This window comes from Panthera uncia, assembly GCF_023721935.1.
Source record: "Panthera uncia isolate 11264 chromosome A3 unlocalized genomic scaffold, Puncia_PCG_1.0 HiC_scaffold_11, whole genome shotgun sequence".
Taxonomy (NCBI): Eukaryota; Metazoa; Chordata; class Mammalia; order Carnivora; family Felidae; genus Panthera; species Panthera uncia.
The window spans coordinates 87,946,269-87,959,012 of record NW_026057578.1 but is presented as its reverse complement, the minus strand read 5'-3'; the positions used below and the strand labels follow the sequence as shown (position 1 = coordinate 87,959,012).

The 12,744-nt window shown below is 40.2% G+C and overlaps 1 protein-coding gene across 1 annotated transcript in view; it reads right to left on the bottom strand.

Annotated features, from left to right (window-relative positions):
- Positions 1-12,744, bottom strand: part of TET3 (tet methylcytosine dioxygenase 3) — a 104,176-nt gene that overhangs the window by 31,255 nt on the left and 60,177 nt on the right. The window contains exon 5 of the mRNA XM_049651727.1: positions 115-205. Within this exon, the coding sequence (XP_049507684.1) occupies positions 115-205 (91 nt within the window). The remainder of the gene's footprint in view (positions 1-114; positions 206-12,744) is intronic.

The following is a 12,744-nucleotide window of genomic DNA, read 5'->3' as shown; positions in this document are numbered from 1 at the left end:
CTGGCTTCCTTTCTGTGTGTGCTCTGGTCAAGGCGATGAAAACGAGAGGTGCTTCAATTCCATGCTCTACTAACAACTTGCCCAGCTCTCCTTGGACATTTGTGCGTCACTCACCGCTCCTCCATGAGTTCCCGGATAGAGGCTACCGTGGGGCCAGATCCCAGGTGAGTATAATATGGACCTTCATCTTTCTCCACTATTTGTTCTGCAGAAACACAGAGTAAACATTATTTGGAGGCATCAACTCAACAACATTAATTTAGCAAGTCAAACCACCAACAGGAAAACTAATGGGCACATTCCAAAGCAGGAAATTTGAGTGGCTTATAAATATGTGAAAATGTGTTCAACTCCATTAGGAATCATTAATACAAATTAAAATCACAGTGAAACACCATAACACACAGGGCATATTGGCAAAAACTGAAGAATCTGGTAAAATCAAGTGTCGTCAAGATTGTGATGTAACCACCCTGCAATTCAGTTTACTACTCTGTGTGTTTAGAATGGGGTAGGCTAAGCCACTCTACTACAAGGGATATACACAAAAGAATAAAAAATAATGACTCCAACAGATACTTGGATGCCAATTTCACAGCAGCATTATTCACAAGAGCCAAAAGGTGAAAACAACACAAAAGTCCATCGATAGACGGACAAAATTCGGGGTATCTACACAATGGAATATTACCCAACCAGAAAAAGGAATGAAGTTCTGATACATGCCACACCATGGATGAGCCTGGAAAGCATTACGGTGAAATAAGCCAGACACAAAAGGACAACTATTGCATAATTCCATTTAGATTAGATATCCAGAATAGGCAAGTTCATAGAGGTAAAAATTAGATCAGAGGTCACCAGGGGCTGGGAGGGGTGGAGAAGGAGGACTTATTGACTCCTGGGTACCGAGTTTCTGTTTAGGGGGATGAAACAGTTTTGGAAACAGGTAGTGGTGACGGTTGTACAATATTGTGAGTGTAGTTAATGCCACTAAAACGTACACTTAAAAACAGTGTACAAAAATGGCAAATTTTATGTTACGTATATTTTACCACAATTTAAAAAAAAGAAAGGAATGAAGGACTGACACATGCTACAATGTAGATAAACCTCAAAAACATTATGCTCAGTGAAAGAAGCATCATATACTGTATGATCCCATGCATATGAAACCTCCAGAATGGGTGAAGCCACAGAAATAGAAAGCAGATTGACAGCTGCCGGAGGCTGGGAGGAGGGAAAGAATGTGTGAGTAACTGCTGAGTGAGTACGGGGTTTGGTTTTGGGGTGACGAACGTGTTTTGGAACTAGACAGAGGTGGTGGTTGTCCACTGTAACTATACTAAATGCCACGCAACTGCTTACTTTAAAATAGTTCATTTTATATGACGCTCACTACAATTATTTTTAAAAAGAACAAATTATCGCTGCACACAACATGGATGAATTTTAAATGAATTTTTCTCAGTGAAAGAAACGCGACCCAAATGACTATGTAATAGTAGCTGTGGAAAGCAGTTTTGACTGGCTACTACGAGGCTAAAAACAAAAAGAACTTTCCACAAATACTGTGCTATAGTTGGTAAGTTTGTTTTATGTCTAAAGAAAATACAACAACTAAATGCAATGTGGTATCCCACATTTGTCCTTGAATAGGAAAAGGACATCAGTGGAAACACTGACAAAATTCAGAGTCTGCAGTTAATAGTATTGTACCAACACGAATGTCTTATTTTTAAATGCACCGCGATCATGTAAGATGTTCACATTAGGGGCAGCTGGATAAAGGGTATACAGGAACTCTCTGTACCAATTCTGCAACTCTTCTATAAATGTAAAATTATCTCAAAATTAAAAGCTTTCAAAAAATAAAAAAACTAGGCAGCGCACCCCACTTTACTGATTCTGTCCTAGAAGAAATCTTACTTACATGCATCAAAACACAGGTACAAAGATTTTCAGAGCAACACTGTTTGCAACAGTCAAAACTGGAAACCTATAATCCAGCAACAGTGAATAAATACAATGTAGCACAGGCGTGCAATGGGTTCTATCTAGCACTGAGAATCCACAACCTTCCACAACATGGTTGAATACCACAACATCACGGCAAGTGAAAGACACATACCAAAGAACAAAAGCAGTAAGATTACATTTAAATAATATACAAAAACAGCCTCAACTAAACTATACTATTTAAAGGCCCACACAGAGGTGGTAAAATTACCAGGTTGAAATATGAGCTTGCAGACATTCAACGGTTTTTTATCTACAGACAATAGTGATTTTATATGGTTGTATAAAGAAACACAAGAAAATCATTGTCACAAGTTGAGAGAGTTGTTGCCTCGGGAGGGTGGAAGAGGAATGTGAACAGGGCAGGTGTACAGGGATCAAGGTTGTGGTTACACGGTATTCACTTTATACATTTTCATTGAGTTGTATATGAATGTTCTGCATACTTCCCACTATCTATCATTCATGATTTTTTTAATGCAAAAAAAAAAAAAAAAAACACCTGTCACACCTATTTTATGCAGAACATTATGCTCAACTTTATGGGGGATTCAAGATGGGATAATAGGTGATGGCTGCCTTTCAAGAGTTTATGATCTACCTGGATAGATAAGATCCACACAGAAGAAGCTACCTAATGGCATTTCAAATTAATGGGGAAAGATGAATTTTTCAGTGCATGATACTGACACAATTGGGGAAAAAGTCTGATCCACACTTAATACCTTACCCCAAAATACATTCCAAATAGTTGGAAGATTTTTTAATTTTTTTAAAAAAATATTTATTTACATTTGAGAAAGACAGTGCATGAGTGGGGGAGGGGCAGAGAGGTTGGAGACAGAATCTGAAGCAGGCGCCAGGCTCCGAGCTGTCAGCCTAGAGCCTGATGCGGGGCCGAACCCACAAGCAGCGAGATCGTGACCAGAGCTGAAGTCGGATGCTCAATTGACTGAGCCACCCAGGCGCCCCTAGTTGGAGGATTTAAATACAAAAAAAATTTAGACGATGTAAGTTCTGAAAGGAAAACAATGGGAGGTTTTTTTTTTTTGTAAGTTTTTATTTGAGAGAGAGAGAGAGAGAGAGAGAGAGAGAGAGAGAGAAAACAAGCGGGGGAGGGGCAGAGAGAAGGAGAGCCAGAATTCCAAGCAGGCTCTGCGCCATCAGCGAAAAGCCCGACGTGGGGCTCAAACTCACGAACCCGTGAGATCATAACCTGAGCCAAGGTCAAGAGTCAGATGCCCAAGTGACTGTGCCACCCAGGCACCCCAATGGGAGAGTCTTTAAAAATAATCATGGAAATGGGAAGTCTTCTCAAAGTATAACAAGAAATTCTAAAGCTCCCTGCCCAAACCCTGATAAATTTAACTTAAAAAAAAAATTATAATAACTAACAAAAGTCAAGCTGAAAGACAACACACTGAGGAGAAATATCTGGAATTCATACCAGATAAAAGGCTAATTTCCTTAATATATCAAGAGCACCTGTAGCTGAATAAGGTCAGTAATTCAAGAAAAAAATTTAAAAAGGATAAAAAGGGAAATGCAAATGGCTCAAACACATGTAAAGCTACAATAAGATACCAGTTTTACCCTTCAGATGAGTTACCATCAATGTCTTGTGCTGATGAGGGTATAGGAAAACAGGCAGTTATGGAGAGTAATTCAGCAAAATATTAAAATAACAACTGCACATGAATCCATTTGACTCAGCAATTCCAAAGAATCTCAAGTCTTCTAAGAATTTGTTTCTGGAAATTTGGATATGTACACAATTATACGTATATTCATATATATGAATATATTCATATGTATATTCATATATATGAATATATATATACGAATACTCACTGCATCTTTTGTAATGACAAAATCTGTGCAATGACAAAATGTTCCTCATGATACATTATGTATTCTAAACATATTATGGCATATCCATATAATGAACTACTGAGCACTATCAAAAGAAACCAGGCAGCTCCAGATTTACTGACAAAAAATGACCTCCAAGATATTTTAGGCGGGAAAAAAGAAAGCAAATTTCAATATTGCATGTATAACATACCATAGTTAGTATATACAGTCACACATACGTTAGCATATACACACCACATGCAAGTAAAAACAGTGTTTGGGTTACTACCCACACTAAGTATAAGAGCAAGTCTGTGAAAATGAGTTCAGGTGTGTTCCTGTCTTTAAAAACAAAGCGTGTGGAAGGCTTTCCGGCAATTATGAAGCTGGGGAGATCCTGGCCAGACTGAGGACGTCAGATCTCATTGAACCTTTCCCTGAAGCCCCTCAATAAAACGGTTTGATTCCCTCCCTCCCGCCCCCACAAAAAAGGTTTGCAATGGTGTGTGCAGTCCCTGAGGATGAACTGATGGGACACGCCTACCTCTTGTGGCTGCCACTCGTGGAGTCTCTTCATCCCCTTCATGTCTTGGGTCAGGCTCTTGTCTAAATTATCCTACCCAATCCCACCGGTTAATACACCCAAAACAAAAGTCTGACCACACCACTTCCCACTGATGACTTGGCGTGAGACAAAAGAAAGAACCCAAATTCCAGAGCAGCGTCCACAAGGCCCCTCTGGAGCCGCCCGTGCACAGCGCTACAGCCTGCAGCGTTCCTGGCACACAACTGCGCCGCCCCTCCGTGTCTTTAGCGTGCTTTCTCACTGACAACGGTGCCTTCCTTTATTTCTCTCTTTGGAAGAACTCTCCTCTTAAGGTCTAAATGTCACCTCTTCTGTGAAACTCCAGTGCACTTCTCAGGTCCGCTTTCCCTCTGGATTCCCAGAACACCTTGCATACAACGGAAATATCCAGGCATGTATCACAGCACATTTTTATCATTAGCATGGCACAGCAGAACGGACATGGATTTTGCAGACAGGCCTGGGCAAATGTGACGAGTTACCTTCCCGGCCTCTAATACTCATGCCTTCAACTACACAGAGGGCTCCGTGCAGTATTTGGCGCATAATATGAACTCAATAGGCAGCTGCTGTCCAGACTCTGCCAAACAAATTGTGCGACCGTGGCCAAATGACACAACCCTTATGAGCCTTAAAAGCAGTTAAAATAATGTTCCTACATTACGGAGTTGTTAAAGATTAGATGAGATGTAGTCACCTAGTACTGTTCTCAACCGATCAATGCTTAAATGTTTCATGAATGAATGAATATTTTCAAGTAAAGGATTAAAAATGACTTGCTCCAAATATACACTATTTTGAACCATAAAACAGAGAGCCTTACAGAAGGGAACATATGGAGTGTGGGGGTGGGGGGATACCAGGGGAGGGGAGGGGAGGGAAAGAAAATGTAAGAATGTGGGTGCTGGAGGTAGTGGTCTGAAAGCTCTTTATAGGCACTAGGAGACTACATGGTATATAAAAAGTAGAACATAAGAATTTGCCAGAACTTCTGGGCCCTATTCCAGTTTCTATTATCTGGAAAAAAGTCAAAGTAATGGACTGACTGCAGGATCTTCTACTGGAACTAGAACATAATGTAGCTTTTAGGGACTACCTTCTGCCCCAAATCAGAAAAGCTCAAAACTTACACAGTTAAAGGCAGAGAAAGATTTTCAAGGAGAAGATGTAAACTAAGTCTTGGCAACTCCACCCTAGCAGCTATGAAAAAAGATAAAGATCCAAAACCGAGCCAACCTAGAAACTGGATGGTCGGTCAGGTTTCTCTGGGAAGGCCCTTAGAACACCAAGGGCAGACATAGCTCCAAGTACTAAACAAAAAGCAAAATTATTCTTTCCCTTTTAGAGGTTCATAAGGCAGCCCAAGGAGCCCTTCGGAAGCATTTTCTTTTAATTATATCCTTTTTCCTGTTTTACATATATAAAAAACACATAAGATATATGTACAGATAGACTTTAAATTATAGAGACAAACAGATCCCTTTCCTGGATTATACATCTATATCAGGGAGAAGATATTCTATGGAAAAAAACTAAACTTAAAATTAAGTATGCTTAGCTATAAAACTAGTATACATTTACAAACTTAATTATCCTTACATGTTTATATATCCATAAGGCTATATACCTCATTATATATATTTACGTAAATATATATATATATATTTACGTAAATATATATATTTACATAAATATGAGAAAATACATCTCGTTATATACACATATAGATAAATAGATAAATCTCTATATATCTTCTGTGTAGCAATGGGCTTATCCTCAGTTCTGGTGGTGGGCAAGTGACAATACTTTGTCAGGTTGGGGGAATGTTCTGCAGAATGCAGTATATACTGTGAATCAGTGACCAATATGTGCTTCTGTTTTTTCATGACAAAATAAGATTTATTAACATTTTGGTTGTGTTTAATGCTATAACCTTAAATTTAATACGTGAGTTTACCCTATTTTAGTTATAACCTATGTATGGTCTTCTGCCATTTTGTTTTCCGTGCTTGTATCCTTGGTTTTTTTCTTTCCTATCTTTTGTTATAGGTTTTGTATTTTCTATTACTCCCCACCCCATGCCCCTGGTAATTTGGAAAAATCTACAGTATGTCTTTAGTGATGCTAAATGTGCTTTTGCAGAGAAAGAAGTTAGCACGCTTACAATTTTTCCCATCTCCTCCTTCATTTCATCTCCTGCTTTTTGTTGGTGTCCTTGTGAACATATTTCTTCCTCTCTATTATAAAAGAGATATTTAATATAAAATAATTTAAAGTATAAGTAAGTATATCACCTTCATTTTAGGAAAGAATTATCACACTTCTTTAAATTTAGACGTCACATTTGAATACATTTAGTGTTCACTACCCGCCCCTTCATAACACAGAACTTCCCCAATCTGTTACTCATCAGACTCATCTCTAGAAAATGTGAGTTCTTGCATATTCGGAAATGTTTCAATGAAGCTTTTATGCGTGAATGGCAACTTAACTGGGTATAGAATTCCTGGGTCAAACATTTATCTTAATATTCCGAGAACTGCAATGCGCATATCCAACAAAAAATGATGTCCAGCATAAATAAAGAACCCCCAACAATCAATAAGAAAAAGAGAAACACAACAGAGAAACAGGCAAATGGCTTGAACAGGTATGAACAGGTATGAAAAGGTGCTTCAACTCATTAGTCATCAGGGAAATGCACATTAAAGCCACAACGAGATACACCTACCACAATGGCAGGAAGACTTAATACTGTTTGCTGGTGAGGATGTGGAGCACCAGAGGTAGGAGTTTACACTGTCACAACCATTTTGGAAAATGAATAGTACCAACTAGAGCCGAACATACACAATTTCAGTGTCATTAGGTATATACCCAACAGAAATATGTAAATGTATACGTGTATGTTCTGAGAGACATACAGAAGAATATCTTATATCGGCATGATTCATAATAACTCCCAAATTGGAAACAATCCGAATGATCATCAGTGGCCAAATGGATAACTGTAGCCTATTCATAAAACTGAGTAGTATGCAGCAATGAGCATGAACAGATCATAGGTACCTCTACACACACATACATAAACCTCATAAGCACGGCACTGAACAAAAAAGTCGTAACATAAAGGAATACATGCACACGTATTTATGGTAGATACCTATGAAATTCAAGAACAGGCAAACTGATCAATGTGGTTTTAAAAGTTAGAAAAGTAGTTACCACCTTAGGACAGGGGTTGGCAAAGTTTTTATGTTAAGGGCCAGATAGCAAACATTTAAGGCTCTGCGGGGCATGTAGTCTCTGTGGTAAGAGCTCATCTTTGCTGATGGAGTGAAAAGGCAGCCGTAGATAATACATAAACAAATGAGCGTGGCTATGTTCCATTAAAGCTTACGGACACTGAAATTCGGGCTTTGTATAATTTGTCAGTCATGAAATATTCTTCTTTTGATATATTTTTTAGGCCATTTAAAACCATAAACATCATTTTTAGCTCACAGAGAAGAGCCAGATATGGTCTGCAGACCTAGTGTGCTTTCAAGAGTCGGATGCAGGTGACTGGGTGTGGGGCTGCTGAGGGGCTGGAAAAACTCTGTTTCTTGACCTAGATGTGGTTACACAAGTACGTGCCTTTCATAGCACTGAGTTGTACACTTAAGGTTTATGTACCTTCCTATATGTGTTTCAATCAAAGAATGTTTTTTAAAAGTATTTCTTTTAAGTTAAAAAAAACTGAACATGTGTGACTAACTTAATTTTTCAGTTAATTTATTGGTAGACTATTCTTCATTCTTGAAATTCAGGAAGTTCCTCAGGATCGTTATTTGTTGATTTTTATTCATTTTCTTTCATTTCAGAAAAGTTTTCTATTCTTTACTCTTGCCTTTGTTCAGTTTGTTCTAGGCTCTTCACCAGTGATTGCCAGTATTTCTGACAGAATGAATCTGTGTATAGAATCCCTCCCCCTGCCTCTCGTCCGTACCCCTTATCTCCCTACTCTACGGTCATTCCTGTTTTCTTTTCCTGTTTTGGAGTGACCTCCAAGTCCCTCTTCCTCACTGATTTGCCCTTCCTGTAACTCTGATTCCGCTTTTTCCAGCCTCTAGTGCAGCTGTGCCGGCTTTATGCAACAGCACACTTCTGGAATTTAATCCACACTTCTTGTGGCTTCTTTGTAACTCTATTCTAGCACCTCACCTTTCACCTCCTGTTTCAGAGCGAACATCTTTTTCAACTTCCTTGACAGTATATATCAGTTCTTCAAGTTTCTGTTTTTTCTAATGTAAGTTTTCATTCTAAATGTTAGAATAATCCCTCCCCTTTTCCCATAGAATCTGAATGGGTTGCGTGTTGGTTGCTTATTAATTCACCTTTCCGTGGAAAAAGTTCATCTCCAGGGTTTCTCCCCTTCGGCACTATAGTTTGGACTAGATAGCCCTGTGTTGTAATGCCCTGCATATCACTGTAGAATATTCAGCAGCATCCCTGGCTTCTACCCACTAGATGCCAGTAGCACCACACCGGCTGTGACAGCAGAAACTGTCCGTGCATTGCCAAATGTCCCCTGGGGAGAAGAGGGGCAAAACAGCCCCTCGTTGAAAGCCACTGGTCTACTCATTTGTCCCAAAAGACAATGAGTAGAATCTCCTTATTGGACACTGCTCAAATTCTTCCTTACACTTTAAGCTAGAGAACTGGATGCTGTAGAGGTTTCAATTATTAGTTCAAAAGTTCAACAGCCTGAAGGGGGGATGGGAAGAATTGGGGCTGGCTGTGGACTGTCGCAACTGGGAAATTTCATCTCTAGGCACTCGGTTGTTGGGACCAACGCCTCTAAATATACACCTATTTTGTGTGTTGAGGGCTGGGTCATGCTCTGTCTTGATGCTAGGATTTTGGTTCTTTTCCTCATATGGGAGTAAGCTGGTCACTCTGATAAGACATCAAGTTAAAATAAAGCCCCACAGATTGCAGGATTTTTGTTTGGTGGTTCAGCAAATATTTCTCTGTGCACAATGGCCTTTGTTTGGTGCTGCTGGCCCTCGGCTACAAAGCTGGCTCCTAGGATATGGCTTCCAGTCTCTCTGGCCAACTGTCCTCACCCCATACCTCATCCCCATCAGAAGCTGGAATAGGCAGGGAAAAGGGGCTGGTTTGCATCCCCCACTTTCCAGAATGTCTTCTAGATGGATGGTTTCCAGCCCATCTCTCCAAGCTTCAGGGTCCCTCTGAGACTCCTCCAGTGTTTCTCCCAACAGTGGGGGTCATATACATCATATCATCCTTTATTTTAATTCAACTGATCTTTCTTTCTTTCTTTCTTTCTTTCTTTCTTTCTTTCTTTCTTTCTAGCATTTATTTATTGTTGAGAGACAGAGAGGGACATAGCATGAGGGGGGAGGGGCAGAGAGAGAGGGAGACACAGAATCTGATGCAGGCTCCAGGCTCTGAGCTGTCAGCACAGAACCCGATGCAGGGCTTTGAACCCACGAACCACGAGATCATGACCTGAGCCGAAGTCAGATGCTTAACTGACTGAACCACCCAGGAGCCCCCTTAAATTCAACTGATCTTAAGCTAGCAGACAGCCCCTGGAATTCATGGTTTAAGATTGGGGCTATTTCCAAACTTCAGTTGACGAATTTTCTCTTCTGTTTTTGTCGTTCCTTTCACCAGGTTTCAGGAAAAGGTTATTTTGCTACCTTGCTTTAAGTCATTAATTCTCCTTTTAGTCTCCAACACCGTAGTAGGGTCTTCCTCCTCTACAGAGGTAGAGCAGGGAAACAGCTCAACTCTCCTTAAAGAGAAATCTGTTTTAGGTCTCATTTTGAGCAGTTGGAGCAGAAAGAAGTGAATTTTTTCCCTAAAATACATGGTAGGAGCTCAGGAGAGAAAAATCCAATTTTTGAGAAAATATTGGTTATGTGGCTCCAGGTGCTTTTCTCTGCCCTATGCACTTAATTTTACACTCATTAAGATAGAAAAATATGCTCTGTTCCACTTGTGTACTAGGCTAGGGAAAAAATGAAATGTATCCTTTCTGCTATCTGCAAGAGATACTAAACACAAGAAACTACTCATGACTGCCTAACAGAAAGAAGGATCCTTAATTTCTAAATGAACCTCCCATCTTCCTGGGTCAAGGCATTTCTTCTCTTTATGCCATTGATAGAGACGATAACTGGTATAATTAATGCATAGGTGTCAAGATCACACAAAAGGTTTATGTACTGGTCTTCTTTTTCCAAACAATCCTATATAAATGCCTCAGTTTCCTGTATCAATTTCAGTGTACTTCAAGCTGACCAGATTAAGCTTATAGAACTAATTAGATTCTATTTCCATGACAGTCAATAACCAACTGCTAGCTCATTGCTTCCTGGCTGCCATAAATCCACACAGTGGGCAGGCAGATGGTTGGGCCCTACCCTGGATTAGGTGTGCTAGATGAATTTTTTGTTTTGTTTTGTTTTGTTTTTAAACTAAAATCACAGGTCAGGCTGCCTGTAGGCAGCATGCCAGGCCTGCTGGTTATAGACACGAATACCTTTATAACATGGATACACTCACTGATGACAAAGATTAAAGGGAAGGAGATCGTGCCTAAACCCATCTGACATCTTTGTAGAGTTTAAATATGGAAGTAGAATAAGGTTGACTAGTTAACCAAAAAATATGAAGAGCACTTACCACAGTGCTCAGCACTAGTCTGAATGTTTTAGAAATACAACATTCAGTCCCTGATCCTAAGGAACCTGGGATTTAACTGATGAGACTAGTGCACATATAATAACACATCATGGGGGCCCCTGGGTAGCTCAGTCGGTTGAGTGTCCGACTTCGGCCTAGGTCATGATCCTGCGTTTTGTGGGTTTGAGCCCCGTGTCAGGCTCTGTGCTGACAGCTCGGAGCCTGCTTCAGATTCTCTGTCTCCCTCTCTCTCTGCCCCTCCCCTGCTTGCACTCTGTCTCCCAAAAATAAATAAATATTTAAAAAAAAAACACACATCATGGAAGACAAAGAAGAATTCAGCATTAAATCCTGGGTTCTTAGCCCTCCCAACCTCCCAAACTATATGCTGGTCCTTTAAGCTTCCCTTTCCTCAATTTCCTCCCACCTCTCTTTCACACCTCCTTCACAGTCTCCTATTTGAGACCCTCTAAACGCTAGTATCCTCCCTTCGCACGCCTCTTCTCAATCTATACATTTAACCTGGTGAAATGATCATAATTGAAACTTCAACTGCCATCAGTTTGCTCTAGAACCTCCAACTCACAGACCCACATGGATGCACACCTTCAGACCCCATAGACATCTCAAAGGCTGGATGTCCAAACGTGCTTCCTTCCCAGTATTTTGATTCTTGGTGAATGGCACCACCATCTACTCAGCAACTTCAGGAATCACCTGTGGCTGTTTTTTCTTCCTTACTCTTTTTTTGTTTTGTTTTAAACAGGTACTATTTCTTTTTTTAATGTTTGTTTATTTTGAGAGAGAAGGAGAGCATGAGCAGGGGAGGGGCAGAGAGAGAGGGAGAGACAGAATTCCCAAGCAGGCTCCATGTTATCAACCCATGGCCTGATGCGGGGCTCGTACCCACAAACTGTGTGATTACGACCTGAGCTGAAACCAAGAGTTGGACACTCAACTGACTGAGCAACCCAGGAGCCCCTCTTCCTTACTTACAGCCAACCATTAGTTCTTTTTCCTAATCTTACTCTTATCCACCCACTCCTCTCCTCCCTCCTACTCAATGTCATTCTCTGAGTTCAAGCACTGATTATTTCTTGCCTGAACCACACCTGAGCTTGCAAACTGGTTTCTCTACTTTTGGTATCGTCTCTTCTTCCCCTGAACTCCCCCTCTCTGGCCACTCCCAATCTTTCATCCGATACACCAACTACTTGTATTTCCCCATGTCTTCTCATCTCTACATCTTCATGTGGTTTTTCATGTATTTTTCATCTCCATAATCTTCCTGTCCCTTTGCCTGGAACACTCTACCTTCTTCCTATTAATCCATTAAACTTCCACTTATCCTTTAAAACTCAGATCAAACATCACCTCCTCCAGGAACTTCTGATACTCACCTACCCAAAGTCATATTCTCCACCTTTATGCTGGGATCCAAATATTCCGCTGTCTAAAAAAATACTTAAAACACATAAAATTCCTCTTTATCTCCAACTGAGTGGGGGGGGGGGAGAGGGAGATACTTTCTCATAAAAACTATAGGAAATAGACTTTCCATTACTGCAAACAGAGGTAAGTCTCTGTGT